A 26,435-nucleotide genomic window follows, 5' to 3' on the forward strand; every position below is an offset into this window, starting at 1 on the left:
CGCCAGAGGCATGTAGATTAGGCTACCCAACATAGTAAAATGAAGCGGCGATTTAAATAATCGCCGCTTCATTTAAATTTACATGGCTGCCGCGCTGAGCCGACAAACAGCTGATCAGCTGTTTGTCAGCTCAGCGCGATAGTCTGGACGCGCGGGTGTCGACATCAAGGTATTTGTCGACCAGCCAGGTAAACCTCATCCCTTTGATGTCGACACCCGCGCGTCCAGACTATCGCGCTGAGCCGCTGTTTGTCGGCTCAGCGCGGCAGCCATGTAAATTTAAATGAAGCGGCGATTATTTAAATCACCGCTTCATTTTACTATGTCGGGTAGCCTAATCTACATGCCTCTGGCGACAGAGGCATGTAGTCTAGACATACCCTTAGATAAAATGCCACTTAAGTAAAATCTGGTACTCAATTTGAGAGATTAGAAGCAATGGCATTGAGCCAGATTTGCTAATTAATTTGATTTTTTTATGTGGACATTATTTCCATCTAATGATATTTAATAACTTACATTTCACAAATTTAAGAAATTATAGTGTACTTGTGCGTTTTACTTTCTCTTTTCCCAAGGAGGAAGCTCTGTGCATATCTTTTGTATAATTTTGGCATAAAATTTAGTTTGTTCAAGCAGTATTTAAGTGTATGGTTCTCTGGAGCTCTGTATGGTCTCTTGATAAAACTTTTTTGATACTGAAAAATTAAATGCAAGATTAGCTGTGATTTCATATTTAACAGAGCGTAGTAGGAAAGAGTAGATATGCACTGACTTGCATTTCTGTAATATTTTTAGATTTAAAAAAATGATTGAAATTTTTCATGGAACATCTATATTCATTTCAGAGTATTTAAAATTCAGAAGTATTTTATTTTTTGGCCTTAAAAAGTAGGAAGTAACAATTTTAGGTGTTAACAATGAAGTTAATAATTGAAATTACGGCTTCTTGGGTTCCCTTTCTATTTAAGGCCTGGTCTACGCTATGAAAGCTACTGATAGAAAACTATGTCAATTAGTAGTGTGAGTTTCTCTCTTTCTCTTTATATACAGGGCTTGACAAATGGTGGCAAAAACCACTCACCAGCCACATACTGTGTATGCTCAAGAGCCACATTGCGCATGCGCGCGCCGCAAATGAACAGGGCGCGTGGCTGAAATATGCTCGCCACAGGCGAGTAGATTGTATAGTTTGGCGAGGAGCCCTGTATGCGTGGGTGTATGTGTGTGGCCTCATGTAGATTCAGCTATAGTGGCATAAAGATGCCCTTTAATGATTGTATGACTTATTCTGAGTTTTGAAGTGAAATAAGCTAAACTTCTGAAGTGAATAAGCACTTTAATGTTGTGTAACTGTTTATGCTAAAGATTTTTCTGCAGTAACTATAAGTATAATTAAAAAGGCAAAGCTTTCTTGAGTAAACAAGCCCTGACTTTGCTGCATTTTCCACTGTCATTTTTCCTTTCTTCTCTCTGTTTCTCTTTTCATTATCCCACCAGCAGGAAGGAAAACCACACTGCTGTGTGTTTTTTTTTTTCTTTCCCCATAGGGTGATTTGCTTTGTTTCTTGTTGTGTTCTCTGCCTGGCCTCTAAATGTTAATTGAGTCTTCATTAACCTGACCCAGTTGTCAAGCTTGAGATTTGCAAAAAGTTTTAAAGCTGTGATTGAGAGTGAGGAGGCTTGAACAGATTGACTTAAAGCAATTACTTCCAAATTACTCTTCAGTTTGCTTATTCTTTGCATCAGTCCTAAACCATCCTTTACCATGAACTGTCTTGAATAGTTGTTCCCCTGAACCATCTATGTACTTCCAGCTGTTTCTAAATCACATATATCTGCAACCAGAACTCTTCTGATTTTCCACTTATCCTATCAAAAGGTATAATCAGTGTTTTACTCAGATTTCAAAATCATCAGGCCTTAAGACACTGGTTACACCTTCTTCATTTTTTCCCCAGTGTTGTGAATTCTCTACAGATGTGTTTGCTGCACAGACATTCATTGAAAAGTAATCTAGGGAATATTAAAAGTTAACTTAAAGATTTATAACATTTGTTCTCCACACTAAATCTTATCATACTAGCTTTTTAGTGTTAAGGCATTTGAAATTTGTTAGGGTTAAATAATAACAAAAGCAAACTAATGGTGACATTTTTTAAAGATGCTGTGACGGGGCGAGACAGCCCCGCACTGAACCTGCAGGGCCCAGCCAGGCTTACCTGGCTGCAGAGGCCCCTCCCCCACAGCCCTACCGAGCATACCCGGGCTGTAGCTGTGCTATAAAAGCCTGGGGAAGAACTCAGTCAGGGGAGACAGCCGGAGGAGAAGGGCCGGTTCAGGGAGCTCCCACTCAGCTGTTGCTGGGGACTCCAGGAGAGGCCGGAAGGGACGCGGAGGCAAGTTGGTGTAACCAAGCGACTGCCTGCTGAGGGAACGCCAGCACGGAGCTCGCAGCAAGCTGGGCAAGTACAGGGGAAGGAACCCCAGGGGACCAGGTAGGAAGTGGCCCAGGGCAGGAGCGGGAGCCGCTTCTCCCGCCCAGAGAACCTTGGCGCATTTCGGCCGGATTGCCCGGCCAAGGGAGTGACCCATTACCCGGTTGCTCGCAGGGCCCTGGGCTGAGACCCGGTGAGTAGGGTGGGCCCGGGTCCCCCTACCTGGGGTGCGTCCCCGCTACAACCCTGAACTGCACTATGGACTCAGGCCGGAGGGCCTTGGCCTTGCTTAAAGGGCCAGCTATAAACTGCATTGTGGACTCGGGCCAGGGGGCCTTGGACTCAAAAGGGCAGGCGGGAGGGGCCCGCCACAGGTGCCTAAGGCTGTGTCTAGACTACATTCCTCTTTCGACAGAGGGATTTAAATTAGGCACTTCAAAATTGCAAATGAAGTGGGGATTTAAATATCCCACACTTCATTTGCATAATCACATAATGGCGCTCTTTCGAACAAGCGCCATTTTGAAAGTAAAACCGCGGTCTAGACACGGTTCTGTCGAAAATGGCAGGCTTTTTCGAAAGATCTATACTCCTCAAAAAATGATGCAAAGAATAAGCAAACTGAAAGGTAATTTGGAAGTAATTGCCAGGAAAAAGCCTGCCATTTTCGACAGAACCGCGTCTAGACCGCGGTTTTACTTTCAAAATGGCGCTTGTTTGAAAGAGCGCCATTACATGATTATGATATTTAAATCCCCGCTTCATTTGCAATTTCAAAGTGTCTAATTTACATCCTTCTGTTGAAAGAGGGATGTAGTCTACACACAGCCTAAATGACGTAGGATTCCAAACCTTTCAAGGGATATGCTGAAAGTCACCAATGCCTAGTTCCGCAAAGGAACTTAGGCACCTAAGTCCCATTTTTAGGTTTTATCGTAACCACAAGACTTTTGCTTATCTACCACCTAGCCCCCGCGATGCCTAAATTCACTCTGCACCTATGCTTCCAGGATAAAAATTCCTTCAATGCCTAAGATTCTGCTACTGGGTATGCACACTTCTGCCTCACTCTAGGTATGTGGTCATCTAAACCCTGGGAAGATAGTGGAGTGGGACTGTATCTTGCCCGGGAGGTATTAGACCTGTTGGAGGGAGAAGCAGGGAGTAGAGTCTACCTTTTAACTCTTAGCAGAATGGTTACAGCACTCACCTGGGTTGTGGGAGACCAGGATTTCAGTCTCCCCTCTACCTGAGTGGGAGACAGATTTCAACAGGGCTCTCCCAGAGACTCCAACACTTCTCAGGAGAGCACTGGGCTGTGAGGCTCCTATTTTCTCCTTTGAAGCTGCTCCACTGTGCATAAATATCTAGAATTATGGGAGGGACTGCACCACAGGTTTTCCCCTTCATAGATGGGTCTCCTTAACTGCTAAAGTATCAGAGGGGTAGCCATGTTAGTCTGAATCTGCATAAACAATGAGAACTACTGTGGCACCCTATAGACTAACAGATTTATTGGAAGGATAAGTTTTCGTGGGCAAAGACCCACTTCATCAGATGCATCAGTAATGCATAGAGTAATTATTTCCATCTGGCTACTTAACTGTAAGTATTCTTACAGAGTGGGAGACCGTCAATAGGAGAATTTAGAAAATAGGAGGCCAGCATCAGAATATCCTGTAGCCCAGGTGTAAGAGCACTTGATGAAGTCCTTTCTTCCCCTGAAAGCTGAGGGGGAAACTGAACCCAGGTCTCCAACACCCAGTGAGTGCTCTAGCCATTGGACTAAAAGCTATAAGATAGGATCTGCCAGTGGTGCCGACAGACTTGCTGAGCCCCTGAGCAAGGTGTGGGAGGTGTCTCTGCTCCCCAAGAAGGGGTGGAATCTTGGGTGGAAGGGGTGGAGGTCAGGGCAGGCAGCCTATCTCCCTCCTAGCTTTGTATAGGCACCTGTTGGGCTTTGTACATTACATTATTGTTCCTGTGAGTTTCTGAACATTACAACACCTAAGCCCCTTTGTATACCCAGGTCTAAAATGCTTTGGAAAATTACATTGAACGGTCTGCTTTCAGACTGTTGTCTCATGTGATGTCATAACTTCATTAAATGTCCAGATATCACAAAAACTAGAGTGCAAAGGCTTCAGTTTCTTATATAAACAGTAAGTAAATGTTTTGGAGCAAAAACTTTTTTTACTGTTGCACATAACAAAGAAAGGATCTGGGGGAGAGAAGGCACTCCCTTGATACTATTTTTCTCTGTCTTTAATAACATAATTAAGAAGCAGTACACTGCAGATGGAAAATTCTCCTCCACCTCCCAGGAGTCACAGTGATTTCAATAGCTGAAGTGAATTCTCTACATAGCTGAAGTGAATTCTAGGACGGGCCTAAAATGGAGTATATCAGTCACATTACTCTAGTTACTTGTAATGCACGAAACCACAAGATTATCTGAGAGAGAATACAGGGGAAAATATAGATAAAAGAAAAAAAGTTACTGCTGATTCATTCGCTCTGGCAGTTGACTAAGTTACCAAGAAAAGTGATGGAAGCCCCATGCTTTAAAGGAGCAACTGGTAGTGTCCCTTATATTCAGGTTGCCTCTAATTTTCTATTATAAAAAACTTTTATGACTTGCTTTTTGAGGCGCTTTCACGCTTCCTTGTTTGAAGCTAGCCTATGGTATTTGGCAAGAGGCTCTCAGGCTACAACTTTTTTTTGTTCTTTTTCTGTTCAGATAAAATGCTAAAAATTGCCATTTCCTTTTGCTGGCTTTTGTGCCTTGGGAATATTTTTTGGCAGCATACCGGAATAACAACACATCACACAACTTTTTATAAAGCTGGATTGCTGCCATAGCAGCAGCAATGCACAATGTGCTGGGAACCCATGGGAACGGCTATAACAGCTGTAGCAGAAGGGATGGGGGTGGTGGTGAGAAGCAAGCTGGGCTGGGTTTATCCGCTTAACCACACTTCAGATTCAGTACCTGGAACCACAGTCTATCCCTCTCTAGCTTGCTGCTTCCAGCTGAGTGAGTGAGTCCTGGAGTTAAGTGGTAGAGGACAGTATTGCAGTGCTGGGAATGGTTTAAACCAGTGCTCTCCAACCTTTTAAACCACAAGTTCACTTTTTCAATGTAAGTGCAATGTAAGATCTGCCTCAGACCCAAACACCCTTGACCCACTTCTTTCCTGCCCCTTCTTTGAGGCCCTGCCTCTGCTCCACCCCTTCCCCAAGGCCTCACCCTGCTCACTCCATCCCCATCCTCACTCATTTTCACCAGAAACAAAAAACAGGACTGTGTAGCACTTTAAAGACTAACAAGAAGGTTTAATAGGTGATGAGCTTTTGTGGGCCAGACCCACTTCCTCAGATCAAATAGTGGAAGAAAATTGTCACAACCATATATACCAAAGGATACAATTAAAAAAAAATAAACACATATGAAAAGGACAAATCACATTTCAGAACAGAAGGGGGATGGAGGTGGAGGGGAGGGAGGGAGGTAAATGTCTGTGAGCTAATGATATTAGAGGTGATAATTGGGGAAGCTATCATTTTCACCAGGCTGGGTAGAGGGTTGGAATGCAGGCTCAGGACTTGGGCCATAGGGCTTGGAGTGTAGGGGGCTCCGGGCTTAGCCCAGGGTAGGGGATTAGGGTCTAGAAGGGACGTCAGGGTGCAAGCGCTGGGTAGGAGTTTGTGCAGGGGGACTCATGTCTGGGGCAGGAGTTTGGGAGCGGATTCAGGACTGGGACAGGTGTTCAGGAAGCAGGTTCTGGCTGGGCACTGTTTAACTGAGATGGCTTCCGGATGGTGGAGCAGTGGGGTTAAGGCAGGCATACTCCTGCCCTGGCCCTGCACCCCTTCTGAAAGCAGCTGGCATGTACAGCAACGGCTCCATGGTTGGCACTGAGGCCATAATTCCCCGTTACTCCTGCAGCTCACATTGATCAGTAACGTCTGAAGGCAAGGACAGCATGTGGAGACCCCCTGCTCTGCCTTTCTCAGGGGCTGCAGGGACATGCCAGCCCCTTCCAAGAGCAGTTACCACAGGGATAATTACTCCAGCCACAACAGGTTAGGCATTTTAGAACTCACTATTCAGAGAATTATGTTTAAGCGTTGAGAGAAGTGAAAATGATTAAATGCACAGACGAGTCAAAAACCAAAAATAACACACCTTGAAAGCAGTAAAGGAGTAACAACTTCCCATGTATGTGTTGTGTTTGTGAGAATGACAGACACACATACACATGTGAGATTGACAGAGATTTGCATTGCCAAACTCCCTCTATCTCCACACAGAGAGAAGGGGATAGAGTACAGGAGTGGGGGGAGGAGGAACACCCTGACATCAGCACTTCCCTCTTCTCCCTCCCACACCCTGCACAAGAAGCAGGAGGCTCCCGGGGGACATGTCCAAGGCGGAGGGCAGGAGCAGCATGACAGTGAGAGGAGAGGCAACTGAAGTGCCAGCACTTAATAGCTTCCTGGCCAAACTAGTTAGGATCACCTGTCAGAGGCTCCAAGATCTACTGGTAGATCCCAATCTACTGGTTGGTGTCCGCTGGTTTAAACTAAGAATGTTAAGTATCAGGTAATTGACTAATCGAATAATCAATGCATTTTGCATAGACTATTCAATTAGTCGATAGGGCGCCTCTGCTTTTAAAGTGTAGCAACAGCCCTAGGGCACCAGGTCCCGAGCTCCTCTTGGCATTTCAAAGCACTTGTGGAGCCCAGGATCAGCTGGGGACTCCCCAGCTAGCCCCAGGCTCCAGCAGCGCTGCCACTTTGAAATGCCACGGGAAACGGGCGTCAGGCTCCTCACAGCATTTCAAATCAGCAGTGTTGCGTGGAACTTGGGATCAGCTAGGGACTCCCTAGCTGACCCCAGGCTCCATGCAGCGCTGCTGCTTTGAAATGCCAGGGAGCCTGGTGCTGGACTCCTTGCGGCATTTCGAAGCAGCAGCACCATGTGGAGCATTACATTCTTAAAAAAACACCCAACATTAAATTAATATTGAAAAGTCAAGCACTAAAATGTTAGGAAATGCCAGCTTTATAGCTGTCTGTATAACCCTCATTCTGTGTTCTTGCATGTATGCATTCTCATGCAGCCTCTAATTACATGATTACACACTACTTTTTTTCACAAGACCTCTGTTTGGACGCACAAGGGGCAAAATTAGATTTCATGGGCATGCATACATTTGGCATAACCTAACACTGAAGTATTTGACTTTTCAACTTAAAGAATATTCTGTTAATGCATTTTTATGTAGTTTGAAAATAGAGTGCACAATAGGAGGAAAAGAAATTACACTATAGGGACTAATATGAGTTGAAGTTAATGTTCCATGGTTATAAAAAATAATAGCCAGACTTATATGCATCTCATTATTTGTGTGTGTATGTGTGAGGAAAAAGAAAGCTTTTCAGCCAAATAGCAAAGATGTAAATGCTCTCTTCATGTTCAAACCTGGAAACTGACCTTAGACACTATTAAATATTACTGAATACTACCAGTTGATACAAATCAAAATCTATGCACAAATATTCATGAACGAAAAAGTGTGGTATTTGTTGATACTCTGCTGCAGAATTTTATTTTGACTCAGCAGAGCCAAAAAAAAAAAATAGGAACTTTCTAATGCTAGTTTTTAAATGCTTTCAGTGGAATATGACACTTCTTTTTCTGGTGGGATTGAATGTATCACAGCTTCAAATGAGCATACATGTTATGAAGCAAAGAGCTGGTATAAGAATTTTTTAGTTTCTAAAGATCACTTGAGCCAACTTTCCTCTCCTTTTGAATATAGGTTTGCAGACAGAGGGATATTAAAATCAGTATCAAATAAGTTTTTAAAACAGTGAGTAGTCCTGTAGCACCTTAGGGTGTGTCTAGACTACAGGGCTTTTCCCCAAAAAGTGGACTTTAAAAAACAAAAACAAAAAAAAAACCACTTCACCTGCGTCTAGACTGCTGCCGTGTTCTTTCGAAATTAAATGGAAAGAACGCAGCAGTTTTTTCAACCACAGAAAACTTCATTTTATGAGGAATAACGCCTTTTTTCAAAAGTGCTCTTTTGAAAAAAGGCATTATTGAATGCAAACAGTGCTTTTTCGAAAGAGCATCCAGACTTCCTGGGTGCCCTTTCGAAAAAGTGGCTCTCTTTTTTGAAAATACTGGTTGCTGTCTTATCGCTCTCTTTCGAAAGAGGCTTGTAGTCTAGACGTACCCTTAGAGACTAACAAAAAGATATATTTAGTGTTATGTAGAGTGTTTTAAAACTTTCCAGTAGATTTCTAAATAATATTTTCTAAAAAGTATGTGACACATACAGATTAACTGATGGCCTGGGACAATGGAAATGATTTTTTTTAAAGACAACTTGAATAATGACCTGCATCACTTGCTGGTGCCTTAGCCACTTATGGAGAATTGCAACTACACTAAAATCATGCCACCAGAACCTTGGCACTCTCCTATACCATCAATCTATCTTTCCTCCCACACCCCACTTCGACATACATGTCTTTTAGAAAAAGAAGTTGCTTAGTAAGGGCACAGATTTCACCATAAATAATGAATGTTATCATGTATGTACAGATGTCTTTAATTTATTAAATTGCCCCAAGATTACAATCCTGCTCTTTACTCTCCATTTGCAATTCATAAAATATAAGCTATTTGGGACATAGTTTGTCTTTTACTCTTTGTACAAAGCATAGCACAACAGGGCCCTAGTCCTCTAAGCAATATGGTAATAAATAGTAAGATCTCCATCTTCATCACCTTGTATTTTATCCAAAAGTATGTGTGACTGGGGTTTCAGGGGAGCCTACTTGAAAATCATCTGCTGCTTTCCCTAATCAGCTTTCTTTTAAAAACTGTTCCTTTTTTATAGGCTTGAATATTACATTCAGATCATGTGATACTTTTTCTCTACTGTCATCAAGCACATTTTATTCACCTTGGCTACGTCTAGACTGGCATGATTTTCCGCAAATGCTTTTAATGGAAAAGTTTTCTGTTAAAAGCATTTGCGGAAAAGAGCGTCTAGATTGGCATGGACGTTTTGCCGCAAAAGCACTTTTTGCGGAAAAGCGTCCGTGCCAATCTAGATGCGCTTTTCCGCAAAAAAGCCCTGATCGTCATTTTCGCAATCGGGGCTTTTTTGTGCAAAACAAATCTGAGCTGTCTACGCTGGCCCTTTTGCGCAAAAGCTTTGTGCAAAAGGACTTTTGCCCGAATGGGAGCAGCATAGCATTTCCGCAAGAAGCACTGATTTCAGACAGTAGGAAGTCAGTGTTCTTGCGGAAATTCAAGCGGCCAGTGTAGACAGCGGGCAAGTTTTTCCACAAAAGCAGTTGCTTTTGCAGAAAAACTTGCCAGTCTAGACACAGCCCTCTTCTTGTTTAAATGTAAACAGTTATTGCACTTTAATTATTTTCCTATTTCCACCTAACTTCTCCAAGAATTGATTATTTGGTGCACACTGACATTAATGTATTGATTCATAATAGCTTGGTTTTAAATTGAGCAGAGGGGAATATAAAGTTTTACTCAAAATCAATACAAATTAGTTTTCTGCTCAAAGTAAAATATAGACAGATAGATAGATATACACCTGTGCATGATAGCATTCATGTTTATAATGTGAGGCAGTTCTGGTTATGCCAGTCTGTTTGGGTAGCCTGAAAGGAAAAGTATTAATAGCTGAGTTTTGTTTTGTTTTAATGCAATAAAAAGGAGAAACTGTCTCTTGATTGTATTTACTGTATGTAGAATTTTCAATTTGTGAGTGAAATCACATGAGAAATATAGTTAATCTGTGATTAGCAGATCACCAACTAAAAAAACACAGTGTGAAACATTCATTAAAATAGAAACAGGATGTTGTTCTTGTAAGTCACATAGTGTTTGAGTTGAGAGACATGTCATTTCTGATTTGGATCATAAAAAGAACATGTAAGTTTATCTTGTATTGCTTGTGATCTAAAAATGTTATAATCATTCAAACATCTTTTGTTCCATGGTGTTCAGCTTTAATATATCATCTGCAAAATACCAACATTTGTATTTTGCTTTTATTTGCCTAAAATTAAAGCTTCTCCCCAAGAGTGGCTGGCATTCTAAGCCACAAAAAAAGTAGTACAGGTTGGAACTCCCTGGTCCAGCACCCTCGGGACCTGACTGCTCCCAGATGGAAGATTTTGCCAAACTGCAGGAGGTCATTTCTGGGCTCCCCCTCCCCACCTCGCCAGTGGCCCCACAGCCATGGCCTGCCTGCTGCTACTCCCGCCTGCCACAGGCCCCTTCCTGCATAGGGCTTCCGGCCCCAACGGGTAGCCCCAGTGCCTCTCGGTCCCCCCTGGGCAGTTGAGCTACCGAGGAGCAGCCCCATGGCCAGGGTTCAGTTGTGCCACCAGGTTTCTGCCTGGTGCTGATCTCCAGCCCCACTGAGCAGCCCCACTGCTTCCCAACCACTCTGGGCAGTTCCTCTGGGCACCAGAGGGACTGCTGAGTCCCTAGCTGCACTGTTGGCTAGTAACTCCATCCTCAGTTTCCCAGCCCTGCTGGGCAGTTGTATCACTGGATGGCAGTCCCATTACCGGACCCTCCGCTCCTGGGCTCCCAGCCACTAGACCTCCACTAGGACTCTCTTGTCCTGGAATATGTTGCCAGACCAGAGAGCCCCGGTTTAGAGAAGTTCAACCTGTACAAACCTGTCTTTTCCATGGACTAGGCAGATAACCACACTCCTTCCCTCTCTAACCCCACTACAACCAGCTACTTTCTTCAGACATTGAAAAGTGACTCTCTGAAAAAGTGAAAATGGTGATTTCCAGATCAAATTTGCACTTTATTTACAAGAGGCCTCTCAAACTGCCACCCCTACAAATTCCACCTGAACTCTGGAAATCAATATGGTCTCTCTTTGATTCCATGCAACACCAATAATTATGAAAACCAAAGATAAACCAATCTACACACTCAACTTTTTTGCCTGCTCAGTGGTAACATGACTAACATAGGATTATTACTTTCATTTAGCTGGTCAGTGAGTGCCAGAGTCTCCCAGAGACAGGAGCTACCTATTGTAAACTCACAAGGTCCAACTTGTTCTACAAAGTTCCTTTTCAGAGCAATACTGCACTTTAAGTATTCAGCTAGTAGGTAGGATTAGTAGATGATAGTGGGTTCAGGTAAGAAAATGCTTAGAGATTATGATTTCTGGGTACAGATAAGTAAGCGTGTTGGCACCTGGGGTTTCTGACACTGACTAATTCATTTTATTTCTCATCATTGATCCAGGAAGAGTGCTTGGAAAAGTGTATTATTCCTCCTGTATCTGTACCATTTCCCTGATCTACCACATCACAAAATATTGCCACATCTTAAAGAATAAATATTTTTTCTTTTAGTGTTGAATATTAAGTGTGTCAATCAACAGATGTTTCATATAATTAAAGCATAGCTACTCTATATCTGTATCTTTTCCCAGAGGCAGCCTGATAGAGATGCTGGTACTGCTGCTAATATGAGTCTTTCCTGTTTTGATATAAATTTGACGGCGAGGATACAATCTACGGGATAAGCTTCACATTTCCAGTGTGATATAGCTCCTCATGATACCATTAGACTGGGTTAAACCCACTTAAGATGCCTCTGTCATATCAGAATATACTATTCTGATCTAGCACAGAAAATTACAGAAAAGAGTATTTCACATCAGAAGCAACAGCTCAGCTATTTGAGCATAACATTCCTCTTAGACTTGATTCCGTTTTCATTTTGAAGACTTTTTTAGTTGTCAAAGTTAATTGTATAGTTTTGGAGGTGAAAAACCGTAATGATAGTTTGCCTTTCAGTAGTTATATTACCAGGCTTCCTGACAAGGGAGTTTCAACATGTATAATCAGGACTTCAGCAAAAGAAATACACACTAACCGGATGCTAATTAACTGACTCACAGGGTTAAGCACTCTGAGGTGAAAGAGAAGACTCTCAGTGTGCTGCAAAGGAAGTTATATTAGGATAATGACTTATTTGGGAAACATTAAACCTTTCAGAGATTAATGAGGGAAAATGTCCTTATGCACCCTTTAAGTCAGTTTTAAAATATATTTCCTGGACAAATTTCCACATAATAAAATGACCTTCAGAACGGATCCTAACTGGCATTGATGTGAACACCGTGACCGGTTGAGGACAGACCCACATACATAGAATTAAGCAGCAGGCTGACATTTTTATTAAACTTTATCACAAGTGAGGGGTGCTAAACCCCCCCCCCATCATCCATAATGTCCTTTACCAGGGTTGTAATTGGTTCCAGTGCTGGGATTACAGGGTGTCTTTCTATATAATTCATATCTCCTGAGCCTATCCCTCTCCTACCCCAGGACCTTGCTCTCTCTGTGTTCTAGCACCATACCTTGGCATGAGAGGAACAGCGGATTCAGCAGGGTAGTGGCTACAAGTTCTCCCTATCTCATGAGCCAAAGCCCCATCATCAAAATACCAGGCCTCTTATTTATCGGAACCTTTAGTTTTATTCTCTGAACTGCATGGGAAAATACCCCCCAAGTTGTGAGAAGTAAACAACTCTACCCCATTAACTCCAAAGTGTACTAAGTGTGTTCCTACTTAACCTCCTGTGGCTTGAAGCTGCTGTGAAGAAGGCAAAAAATTGTCTGATGCTCTGCCAAATGGCCCTGGGAAGAAAAAATTCCTTCCTGGCCCTCTAAACAGGAGATCAGCTTGACCCTACAGCATCTGTCAGGCTGGGTTCCCATTGTTGGTTCAAGTGGATAGAATGTAGCCAAAACAGACTCCACATGCCTTGCGCTAAATCCTGGGAGCTGGGAAATCAACACCCCTCTCCCTTAGCTAGAGAGTGGGTGCCAAATATTCCTGGGATAGGAGGTTCCTATTGTCCCTTGGTATGTATCTTCCTTCCTTGCTGCTGGGACTGTTGCCTTTCAGCTCTATCCCCATCTATTTCACCCACATTTTGATGAGGACAGTGGCATTTTTTCTTAGGAGAAAACTAATGACCTACCAGGTGTGGAGACTGAACTCTATCTTCACCTTCTGTAATTTGGGCAGTGGGGATGGGGTAATCCATAATGTAAAACCGTTCAGATTTTCATGATTTTGGGTACCTCTGTGGAATTTTATTCATTAGTCTCTGAGTCCTACTGTCTGAAAATATATCATGGACTAAGTATAATGGCTGCTGATGAAGTTGACTTGCAGGGATTTATTTTGCAGAATAACAGTTTCTCTGATAATTCCCCTTTCCCTCCATTTCTTTTTCTTATATTTGTCAGGCTTTGAGAATGAATCATCAAAATGCTACTGGGTTCTAAAGCTAGAACTGTTTCAATGTTCATATATTTGCTTTGACTGCAATCCCACAAAGGAACACTTAGCACTCAGTTTGCTAGTATTTTCTTAATAATAGTGGACGAATAAAAAAGAGGGAGAAGTCCAGATGCAGTGGTTAGTTTGTCCCCTGGTACCAAATTGTATATAATGATGCTGTTCCAAGAATAACATTATATAACATGTATCTTTATTGTGTAGCTATGATCTTATTGACCAACATTTAGGTATGGTTTGTGTGTGTTTGTGTAAATACAAATCCACAGTTAAAATAATGAGAGCAAATAATAATTAAATAGACAAGAGTCAGGAAACCAAAGGCGCAGGAAAAAGAGCAAACCATAGTCATGATATCAACTATACTTTCAGATCAGTTATTAAGTAACACAGGGCCACACTACTCCCTCCTCCAGCAGGAAAACTGCATGAGTCCATTGCTGAAGTTCTCTTCCCTTATTCCAAATGGCTGTGGGAATTGTTCACATTCAAATCTGGAAGATACTTGGTGATCTACAAGATGCTTGGACCCATTCACGTAGAGGTCCACTGTCCATATTCTGACCCTGCATTTTCTGTATGCTTCCACAGTGCACTTCAAATAGGGGCTGGGCTATCAGGGTGTCCCCCCTGGATTCGGTTGTGCTGTGGCTCGATGTCTTGAAAGAGGTCGTGCAGAACAGATAATACAAACACAGGTGTATTGCCTTTCCAGGAGAATCACCCTGTGGCAAGGGGTCCTGTCAGGTTCCAACCCCACAGCTATCTTCCTTTCCTCAAGCAATCTCAGTCCCAGCCCCACTGCGTAGATTCTGTTACTGTGTTTCTCACACACATACCACCAATGGACAGCGTAGTCCTCTTTCTCCTGTAAAAGCTGTTATGATGTGAGGTTACAGGGCTTTCTCTGCATAAGAGAATACAATGAGCATCGTGTTGTTAACTCAAAGACTTTTATTTGTTTTTTTCACCATGACTCCCTATGCATGCGCACACGAGTGCTTGCTCTTTCTCCTCTTCTGTCTCAAACAAACTCAATCTAATGGAAATTAAGAGGTACTTAAGTACTCATATTATGAGTCAACCACAAACAACTGTAAGGTTGGCTTAAAAATCATTTTTTTAAAATTGTGGTGTTCTTGTTTTGCCTGAGCTTTTCTCCAGAACAATGATGGCCAGAAATTTGGAAGGAGGGATAATAACATGATTCCAGGACCCAAGAGTTTAAGAAAATAATCAGATATTGAAAGGTTTGCATTAAAATTTGTGATAATTGGCATTGCTTCTATATGGGTTACACCTATAATAGCTGAACAGTGTTTGAGCAGAGACTTGTTGCCTCATTAGCGGTATGTATAAGATCAGATCCAATAATTTTCACTCAGAATTCTTGCCAAAATTTTGACTCAATAAAGACTACAGAATTCATCTGATTGACTTCTATGGCATTTTTGCCTAAGTAAGATCTGCAGATTTGGGCATACAGCAGCATAATCTACCAGTAGCATAGACAGTATTTCATCTCCATCCCTCTCTAATGAATTTTGACTACCTGGCTTCAGTTTTTAATGGGAAAACAGTTCCATCTGCTGGATGTTATGTGTAAAGGACAGTGTACAACTCAATACATCCACAAATGCATTTATGTACTTATAGAAATGCTACATTGTCTAGATTTTTCATTTTGTTCTAAATGCTGACCTATCTAGAGCTATATTTATTTGAGGGATTTAATTAACGAATAAGCAAACAAATAATCAAAGCATGATGCATGTTTTAAACTGTGTAAGAGAAGTGCAATGTTATTTAAGGTTTTTTGTACAGGTTTTTATGACCTTCTAGCTGGATAATATTCACTTTATTTACATGCATTCTCAGAAATGGAGCTTTAATGCAGGTGAGGGGTGCAATGTGTGTAAATATCAACTCAGTATCCCTCAATCTAGATCTAGACTAGAGCCATGAAGTCACAGGATAACCACCTTCCCACCCATGGACAGTCATCTTAGCTACAATTCCATTCTGCGGGCCGGTGCAACATGGCTACCCATTGTGTACCTGCTTTAGGAGTTAGGGACACTGATCCTGTCTGATGGCATTTTTTATGGTTTCCATCTGACTTATCCCCAATGCTTCCCTCTACTGTAGCCTTTAGACTGTATTCATTACTCTGAAAAGGGGAGAAGTCACAATGATGGGCCAGTCTGCTGGTAGCATCCCTATACAGCCCCACACTACGTGGGTAGGGTGTTACCCAGGTTTCCTCAGAGAGATGAATGTAGTTTGGGGGATCACACCTTTGCTAGTTTTTGTTTTATTTTGTTTGCAGATTTCCTTTGTGGCAATTCTAAATTGTGGACTTCCTGTCTGTTGTTTAATACTGTGTTTTATGAAACAGCCAGAATGCTAAACTTCTTCAGTACTGTTTTTCAAATACAGTAGGATCAGCAGCTATTAGCATATCCTGATGGATGGCATATTGTCCGAGTTAAATGACTATTTCTGTTGAGAGAAGAGACCTTTCCTTAAAAAATGAAGAGTCTGAGAACACTTTACATAATATAAAACACCCTATGGAATAGAAATAAAACAAAACCAGTTTTGGCTTAATTGAATCATTTGTCTTTAATCTTTTGGCCCATTCCTACTAGTTCCCTATGATTCACTGTGGTTACAAATGAGTTCTGCTTGTGGATTGCTTGACGGATTGGGTATAGTAATTTTTTTTTCCTACATAAAAAATTGTCAACATTGGCCTGCTTCTGAATGTTTCATTGTTAACAAATCTGCATTTTCCAATGGAAAAAAAAATCCCCAGTTAGTTCTAGTCATCTCACTAACTTACGGTATCTGGAGAGTGGATGAAATTCAGACAAGGACAAAGAAGTATATCTTGACTAGATGAGGACTCAAGTGGTTATAATAACTATCTACTAGTATCTGAAGGCTGCACATACCAAAGGATTTATTGATGGGGTATTCCAAGGGATTCTGACTGAGAATAAGATAATGAATCAAACTTTTATTAAACAGACAAAAATAGTTTTCCACGAGGTACAGTGGAAGCCTAGTCACTGCTATCTGTGATCTAAAATTAGAGACACTGGGTGGTTGATACAATATCTTTCATTGGTCCAACTTCTGTTAGTAAGAGAGGCAAGCTTTTCTAGCCACAATCTTCTTTTTTTATTTGTCCAATAAAAAATATTACCTCATGCACCGCATCACTGTAATATCCTGGAACTGATACATCTATAACTATACTGCATATAAAATTAGAGCAAGCTGTAGAATATTGTCAGTTACTAATTCAGCATGATCTTTAGACAGTCATGGTTTTTGCTGGGTTTTTTTATTCTCTGCTGTAAAATAACTCAAATTAGACTATGTAGCAAGTGTCCTTGGAATGGCCTACCTGCTCTCTCCCATTATTCTTCTCTCCCATTCTTTCCCTGAGGCATGGGATGGGTGGCAGCAGAACTCACATTGCCTGGCATTAGATTACTATTGTGATCCTCTTTGACAAATTATGGACAGAGCTGCAAAAAAAAAAAAAAAACAACAACTTGATAAGGGAGTAGAAAAAAAGAAAGAACGTCAGCTTGTTGTATTTCCCTCAAGACAATGTTTATAGCGGGTGAAATATTATTTTGCTACCACCCTAGCAAGGAATAGCATAAAACCACAAGTGCTATCCAAAGTTCCATGTTAGGAGTCTTCCTCATTTGTAACAGGGCATATCAAAGGAATGGCATGCTTTATTTCCAAGAAGAGGTTTCTATTAGATGTATGCTTAACATCCTCTACTGGGCAATTAATAGCACACATAGCCCTCTTACTTAACAAGAGAGATGCAGCCAGCATCTCTAAAATCAAATTTCTGTCAGAAAAGATTTATACTACTTTTTCCAATTTGTGTTACATTGTCTAAAATAACTACCATCAAATGTGTTTCTTATTGAGGTTGACATTCTCAGGAAGCTTATCCAGTGACATACATAGCCATATGAGAACATGTAAAGGCTGCAGTAATTGCCAGTCTGCTGTAGGTAATGTCGCTTATGGATGATTGTAGTTAGGAAATTAAATGCAACTGGGCAATACACTGACAGTTAATAAAATAGCATATACTATTGCATAGTTATTTTAAATTGAAGATCCAGATTATTGCGTGCTGCAAAAAAATAAACAAACAAACAGTTCAAGTGGCTAATGTTTCATTTTTCAATGTTAGGCTGCAATGTGGTAAATGAACTGAAATAGTTTAAAATAAGGGAGTAGTAAACACAGAAAAATCACAAGCTATAGAAACACTTGCAAGTTTTGAAAATCAGATTAGGGCCATACTGTGCTCTCAGATGTAAACTTTTCTCTCTCTGACCTTACTGGGCACATCATCAAGGGCAGAATTTGGCCCATATAGAACACTGGCTTGTATATGGTTCATAAGACCACTGCCTTTTCATCATTCAGATCTACCATGATATATACACACAAAAATCAAAAATTAAGTACTGTGAAATTGAGACAGAGGCAATCTTTATATTCCTTTAATTTGAATGAGGGATATATTATTAGATTGTAGCCAGTCACCATCTGGTCACCTTACTCATTTGCATTTCCCTTCTCCCTTCATTTGTTTTGTGTTATGAAAGCATCAAGTTCTCAAACTGAGCTGTAGATACCTTGCTGAAAGTCTGCAGACTTCTTCATGATCACATAGTGCTTATTATAACTCATCTGAAATGCTTTGAGTTCTTATCTGTTAATGCCCTTACTTATAATTAATTATTGTCATTGCTAGATGGATGCTTTCTGATGGTAATAGGAAGGCAGGTATCGCTATTGAATTGTGGCCCATACTGTAAAGAAATTTGAGAACCTCTGTTTTAGGCCCCATCTGAACTGTGTGAGATGACCATGCAGAATCCTCTCAAAATCAATATAGCCATGGTGGCCAAAAAAATAAAATAAAATAAAAAATCTACATCCATCTATAAGTGGCCAGATACTATTCCATGCTATTAGACATAGATTTGGCTACATGACTAGGTTTGAATATTACAACCCATTATTTCTAGGAGTGAAGCAGCCCACCCTGGTATAAAACTCAGCAAAGCATCAACTGGTTCAAAATTCAATAATCCTGTTTAGCAAGATGGGTCACTATGAACATATCTCCATCAAGTTATGCTCTTTGCATTGGATTCCTCTTCCATACAGAGGCCTGTGGAAGAGCTTAGTCCTAACATTCAAAGCCCTCCATAGACTTGTCCCTAGGTAACTGAGGGAATACCTTCCCTCTGTAGTTATGACCACCCATACCAGGTAGATTCCATTAAAACCAAGGAAGTATTGACCAGAAGAGCAAGGCTCATTAGTGGGGGAATACAGGTGCTGGCCCTGGACTATAGAATTTGTTTAACACAACAGATCGGTCAAGAATGACCAGAAGTCTTAGTACTTTCAGAACAAAATACAAAACTAATTTAATTAATTTTCAAATCAAATCTACATGCAGGAGTGAGACAATTATCAACTAAAATAATGAATAGAAACTTTTTAAAATTCAAGTCTGAATGCCATATCTTTCTTAAAATGTACCACCCAAAACTGGACACAGTTCTTTGGCTGAGATCTCAGTGTCAACAAGAGTTGAACAATTACTCCCATTTCTTACATCCTGTTAACACTATCCTCTGTTGACATTTGCCTTTTTTGGCAGTAGTGTCACATGATTGACTGGTATTTAATTTGTTTTATATTGTAACCCCTAGATCAGGCATGTCAAACTGGTATTTGGGGGGCCACATGCAGATCGATCGAAATATTATGCGGCCTGCCAGAACACTTTTATAAAAGAAGGAAGTGCGGCCCACTGGCCGCTTGGAGCACGTGTTCGAGTGCCCGCTCACATCCCGGCTGGGCCACTCTGCACTGCAGCAACAGCTCACAGTGGGCCGGGCTGCTCTGTGCACATGCTCACGGCCGGCTGGGTGCTCTGCGCTGGGCACTCCAGCAGGCGCTCAAAGCTGGCCGCTGTGTTCACGCCAACCCAGCACCTCAGGTAGCAACATCGACTCTGGGACCCAGGTATTATGTTGGGGGGGGAGGGGAAGAGAGCTGGGAGTTCCTGGCTCTCAGGGAGGCATTTGGTTGGGGGGGCTAGGAGTGCCTGGCTCTGGGGCAGGAGAGAGGCATTATGTTGGGGGGGCCCTGACTCTGGGAGAGCGGAGGGGGATTGGGTTAGAACGGGGGTATGGGAGTCCCTGGCTCTGGGGGCAAGGAAGAAGTTATTTTGTTAATATTTTGTTTTTTATTTATGTATTCCCAATTAAAATCACAAAATGTATATTTATTGATATAAAATTAATGTCCGTTTTTTGCAACTGCATGAATAATTATATCTATGCAAAATCTCAAACTTACAAAGTATCTGAAATTTTCAAAGAAGCCTGTTCTCTTTGATTAACCATGGTCTATACTTGTTTTTATTTCAACAAAACAGTTATGTATCATATACAAAATTTAAAAGTTCCTTAAATTTATATTTACATTAAAAATTATGTTAAATTAATTTTAACATTACTTAATATGAGCAAATAACAATTTTACACATCAAATTATTGCAGTATTATAAAATAGCTAAAACATAATCTAATAATAATAAATAGCCATGACTTTCCAACAAAGTACATTTTCTTTGGTGGCCCTGTGGCCCTAAAATCTATCAGTTTTCATTTCTGCGGCCCTCAGTAGGCTTTGAGTTTGACATACCTGCTCTAGATGTTTTTCTGAAGTACTGCTGCTTAGCCAGTTATTCCCAATTTTCTGTTTGTGCATTTGATTTTTTCCTTCCTAAATGTAGTACACTTGCCTTATTGAATTTAATCTTATTGATTTCATCTTATCCTGGAGTAATTGAATCAACTGAGTTACTTTGGATTTACACAGATATAATTGAGAGGAAAAATTTGGCCCTGTATGTAATGACAGATCCTCTGGAGAATATTGGTCCATTTTATTTATTTTCAGAAAAGTCCTTTAGAAACAGCCAAACACAAAAGAAAAAGAGATGGTGAATAATAGATTTAAATGGCAAAAAAAACAACCCCAAGAAAAAATGAAATATTTAAGAAGTAGGAATGTCAAGGAGGTGATTTCAGTGGCTATGGGATAAATTGTGTTGTAATTTCTGGAATGTCAAATCCCGTAATAAAAAAAAATGGAAATAAAATGAAAATAAGATTGTTGTGAACTTAACTTTTTGAGCATATATTGACTGTAAGAAGAAATAAACTTCATAATGCTGAAAAGCAGATTGTATACTGATTGTACTGATTGAACCCCTCTAGTCTGGCACTCTCGGGACCTGACTAGCGTTGAACCAGAGAATTTGTTGAACCATGGGATGTCAATATTGTCTAGTAGCATTACCAACACTTTACTGCTTATTGGTCTTTTAGAAGATATTTAAGGGTAAACTAGATCTAAATAACAGCACAGACCACTAAGAGCCAGGACTGGTGGCTGTAAGCAAACTTTATGGGACCATGAGTAACATGGCCACACCTGTGAGAAGTGGACATCCAGCAAACTAAAATGATCATTTTGGACCATTTGTTGCCAGACCAGCGAGTACCAGACTAAAGAGCTTCAACCTGTATTTATTTTAGTGAACACTGCACCTTACTCATGGATGAGCCTTAACTATATCACACTACAGCAGCACCATGAGGCATTGTGTTTCTGGAGCACTTCCATAAGGCACAATTTCTTCCTTGTTTCTCTTTTTCATTGGGGTAGTCATTTGTTGTTGGTTTATAAAGATTAAATTATTAAACTGTTTGTACTAGCTGAACTGTGTTTGTTGTATTATTGCGGGTGTGTAGCATTAGTTTTCACTGCCTCATAGGCTGCATGCACCCATACAGTAGAGGGAAGGAAAGGCAGGATTTTCTCCCACAGAAATAACAAAATTGATCGGAAAAAAGCAGCACTGTTACTTCCATACGTGTGATAAGACAGTGTGTTCTGTATGACAGTCGGTTTATTTTTTAAAGACAACAAACTAATTTTTAAAGACAATGAACTTATTTTTCTTAAAACAACCTATCTTCCTTTTGAGTTATTTTTCTCAAATCAATTTATTAAATTTGGACACACCAGCAAGATGCTTTTTAAAATGGCACTTAAAATTAGCTAGTTTTTTTCTTTCTTTCTTTCTTAAAAAAATCAAAGCACATAGAACCAATGGTAAATGCAAAAGGGAACAGTGTGAATGACAGAACTTAAACATTATGGCTTTGTCCATACTGCACCTGTTTTGAGCAATAAATATGCAAATGAGGAGAAGCGTGGAATATCGCCGCGCATAATTTAGGCTACCTTTTTGCGCAAGAGGTTTTTGCGCAAAAGGGAGCCATCTGCATAGCTCCTTTTTGTGCAAAAAAAAGCCTCTTGTGCAAGAGCCGTTCTTCCTGAAAAAAATGTGCAAAAATAGAGCCTCATTAATTATGCATATTTTTTGTGCAAAATGGGGGCTGTGTAGACATAGCCTATCTGCTTTGAAATCTTCTAATATAAAATGAAACAGTTACTTAACTTTGATTCTAAGACATTAGATTAATAGTTAATGACACATGGTATGAAATGTCCAACATGAGAATCAAGATATTTGTATGGCTATATTTTTCTATATTAATGTATTATAAATAGAATAAATATTGCTTTTATTAGTCTTTAATTTGCTATTGCCGATGGCAGCAAAAATCTCATTGTTGTAACAGCTGCTACATGGAATTGTATATTGTCGAGCTATAATTATACTAATTGGAAAATGATAAAATGATCAGTGATATTTTTGTGTAGCTGTAAAGAATCTATACATTAATTATGTATTTATCTGAAAAATTCTAGGTGTTGTCAAAGTGGATTATGGCGATGTATCAGTCAGAAAAGCACTAAGAGAAAATCTGAAGTGTAAACCGTTTTCATGGTACCTAGAAAACATCTATCCAGACTCTCAGATTCCAAGACGCTATTACTCACTTGGTGAGGTATGAATTATTTCTTTTGGTTAAATTTAAAAAAAAGTAAATTGTTTCTGAAGCTTTCTCAATTAAATCATTGGAAATAATTCCCCACATCTGATCTATCTTTTTATTTTAAACATGCTGCTTTTCTTTTGTATTTTGCATAAGGGGAAATCTCTTCATGAATGTTCATACCAAAAGATTTATCTTTTTAATTGGATACACTGTTGAAAAAATAATGCTTGTGACTAATATTTTAAAAGTGAAAATAATGTGCATTACTGTACTTGGAGAACATACTTTCCAGTGGTATGTACGTGATTATGGATAGAGCAATATAACTGAGATCATTTATGACAAATTGGTTGGTTTATTTATGCCCTCTCATCTGGTAGTGCAGATTACAGCTGAATATCACAAATATTCCTAACAAATAGCAGATTTAAATAGAGAAAAGTGCAGAGGACTCTTTAAATGTCAAATAATGTACTATTTAAAATTATTTATCTGAGCTGACTTTTAAAAGCTCTAAATACTTGTGTGAAAAGATAACTATTGTTAGCACAGCAGTCAAAAGGAATTGTGTTTTTCCTACATTCAGGTAAATAATCTCAACATAATAATTCAGAATTGCTATGCAAAGTAAAAACCACAGAAGGGTTTTTAGTCTAACTATTTAAAAAGTAAGCCAAACACAGTGTTAAAAATATCACAGAGAAAACATACTTAATAGGCATGAAATAATAGGGGTTTGGAAGAGAATATCAGAATGGCAAACCCAGATATGTGAAAATTATAAAATAGTTATTAAAACACCTTATTTTCACCAATATGGCCTTGGTTTCTATGGAAACAGGAAGAAAAAGTCAGGCAGCATCTGTGAACTAAAATTCTTGCTTGTCAATTTCAGCTGCTGGCTGCCAGCCGAGCAACAAAGGTGGATTTTTGCCCCTATAAACCAGTCAATAGTACAAGGAATTTGAAAAGAGCAGAAGTGAAAGACCGAACCATATACATCTATTATGTAATGGTGAAGGAGACCAAATAATGGATGAAACCAAAAAAGTTGATGTGCTTAATGGCATTTTGGTGTTAGTCTTCACCAAAAATGTTAATTGTAATGAAATGCTTAACACAATTAATAACAACAAGGGGAGAGGATCCGTTGCCAAAACACAGGAAGGTTAAAGGCTATTTATGTGAGTTATATTATTCACATTCATATTACTGATAAATTTCACTCTAAAGCCTTTAAGAAGCTAGCTGAAGCAATCTTTGAACCATTCCTGACTATCTTTGAGAACTTCTGGAGGACAGGTGAGATCCAGCACACTGGAGAAGGACAAACATTTCTTATCTTCAAAAAGGAAGAAAAGGAGGATCTGGGGAATTATCAACCTAACTTTGATGCCTCGGAAATACTAGATCAAATTACTAAAAAATCAGATCAATTTTTTTTATTATAACTGGATTTTTTTATTTTCTTAAAAATCATCAATAAAATACTAAAATTTTGATTTAAAAATAAGTTACAATTAAATCTTATCACAAACATGCTAAACCTACACTTACAATCTCATAAACATGTGCAGATGCTACATCTGCAGCTTGATACAAGTAATGTGTATTAATCAAAATCAAGTCATCTAAAAGAATTACACAACATATACCCTCTTAGATGATGTAAAATGCTGTACTGAGCTGTAACATGGTTTAGTGATCAGATTTACATCCTTGTTTCCAGAAATATCTGTAGTATCAGTGGGAACTTGATTTACATCAATGATTTTTGGTGATATGTAAATTATGGTTTAAATCAGTCTATTCTGTTACAGATCATGCCAAACCAATCTAATTTCCTTCTTTGATGAGATAATGGATAGGGTGAAGTAGTAAATGTGATACTCCTGAAATTTAGAAAGCTTTCGATATAGTCCCATATGACATTCTTGTAAACAAACAATAAAAATAGGGCCTAGCTCAAATTACTGTAAAGTGGGTTTTCCACTGATTGAAAAAACATTCTAAAAGAGTACTTATCAATAGTTTGCTGTTAAACTGGGAGGTCATATCAAATTGAATGCCGAGGAGGGTATGTCCTGGGTTCAGTACTATTGAATATTTTCATTATTGACTTGACTCGAATGGAGTTGAGAGTTGTGACTATAGGCATCTCTGTATTCACAGCCTACACACTAGTGCAGTGATAGTTGTACAAAATATGCCTTGTGATGTATCATAAGAAAGCAGACATAGAATCATAGAATCCTAGGGCTGGAAGAGACCTCGAGGTCATTGAGTCCAGCCCCCTGCCCAAGGGCTTTGTCATCAAGCAGAGACTTAAAAACCTCTACGGATGGAGATTCCACCACCTCCCTAGATAACCCCTTCCAGTGCTTCACCACCCTACTAGTGAAATGGTTTTTCCTAATATCCAACCTAGATCTCCCCCATTGTAGCTTGAGACCATTGCTCCTTGTTCTGCCATCTGTTACCACTGAGAACAGCCTCTCTCCTTCCTCTTTGGAACCTTCCTTCAGGAAGTTGAAGGCTGCTATGAAATCCCCTCTCACTCTTCTCTTCTGCAGACTAAATAAGCCCAAATCCCTCAGCCTCTCCTTGTAGGTCATGTGCTCCAGCCCTCTAATCATTTTGGTTGCCCTCTACTGGACCTTCTCTAATGCATCCACACCCTTTCTGTAGCGGGGGGCCCAAAACTAGTTGCAGTACTTCAGATTTTGCCTTACCAGTGCTGGATAAAGTAGAATGACAGTGCTGGTCATTGTCATTGTAAAATGTAAATGTTATATATGAATTATGAATTCCCTTTGTATGGTGTTGCTAATATGTGTAAGGCCACATAGCCTAGCCTAGGTAAAAATGATCTACAGGTCTGACCTAGACAAAGGAATATGTTTAAACAAAGCTATCAAGCTAAACCAGCAGGGCCAATTGTAATCCTGAACTTGAAATGCAGAGACTTCACAAGGCTCCTTTGTCCCAGAGAGATGCACAGAAGACTGAATCCCCAGAGCCCTTCCTGACTTGTATAACAAAAAATCCCTTTAAGGATATAGGCAGGGGGGATAGAGAGAGACTGAGAGACAGACTATCTTTATTCTCCACCTTAGGAGACAAAGAAACCAAGCAATTTGATTTGACATAGCTCCTGGCTAAGCTGGTCAGTTAAAAGGTGGAAAGGAACCCGCGGGTGAAATAAACCATCTTGAAAAAAGACTGTACCTCACTAAATTAAATTTTAGTCTTTGGATGTATGTTTTCTCTTTTACTTGCTTGTGACATCACTATCTTCATTCCTTTTACTTAGTATTACTTAATCAGGGCTTTTTTGTAAATGAACTTTTTTACTTTCAACCAATTCAGTGCTTTGTTTGAAGGGAAGGCTATATTTAGAGTCCTGCATGGATACAAAATTGGGATTCACAGACACAAAAATTATCTGCAGATACAAAGCAGATATCTACAGATTTGCTGGGCTTTAGCTATATTTACCATAATTAAATGAATAAGCAATGATGTCCTGAACAGTGAACCCAT

At 40.0% G+C, this 26,435-nt stretch overlaps 1 protein-coding gene across 3 annotated transcripts in view; it reads left to right on the forward strand.

Annotated features, from left to right (window-relative positions):
- GALNT13 (polypeptide N-acetylgalactosaminyltransferase 13) overlaps positions 1 to 26,435 on the forward strand; it is a 344,283-nt gene that overhangs the window by 251,147 nt on the left and 66,701 nt on the right. For all 3 annotated transcript variants that reach the window (XM_075933416.2, XM_075933418.2, XM_075933417.2), the window contains one exon: positions 22,762 to 22,901. In XM_075933416.2, coding sequence (XP_075789531.2) covers positions 22,762 to 22,901 — 140 coding nt within the window. The remainder of the gene's footprint in view (positions 1 to 22,761; positions 22,902 to 26,435) is intronic.

Source organism: Pelodiscus sinensis, chromosome 7 (genome assembly GCF_052426305.1).
Source record: "Pelodiscus sinensis isolate ZL-2025 chromosome 7, ASM5242630v1, whole genome shotgun sequence".
Lineage (NCBI taxonomy): Eukaryota > Metazoa > Chordata > Testudines > Trionychidae > Pelodiscus > Pelodiscus sinensis.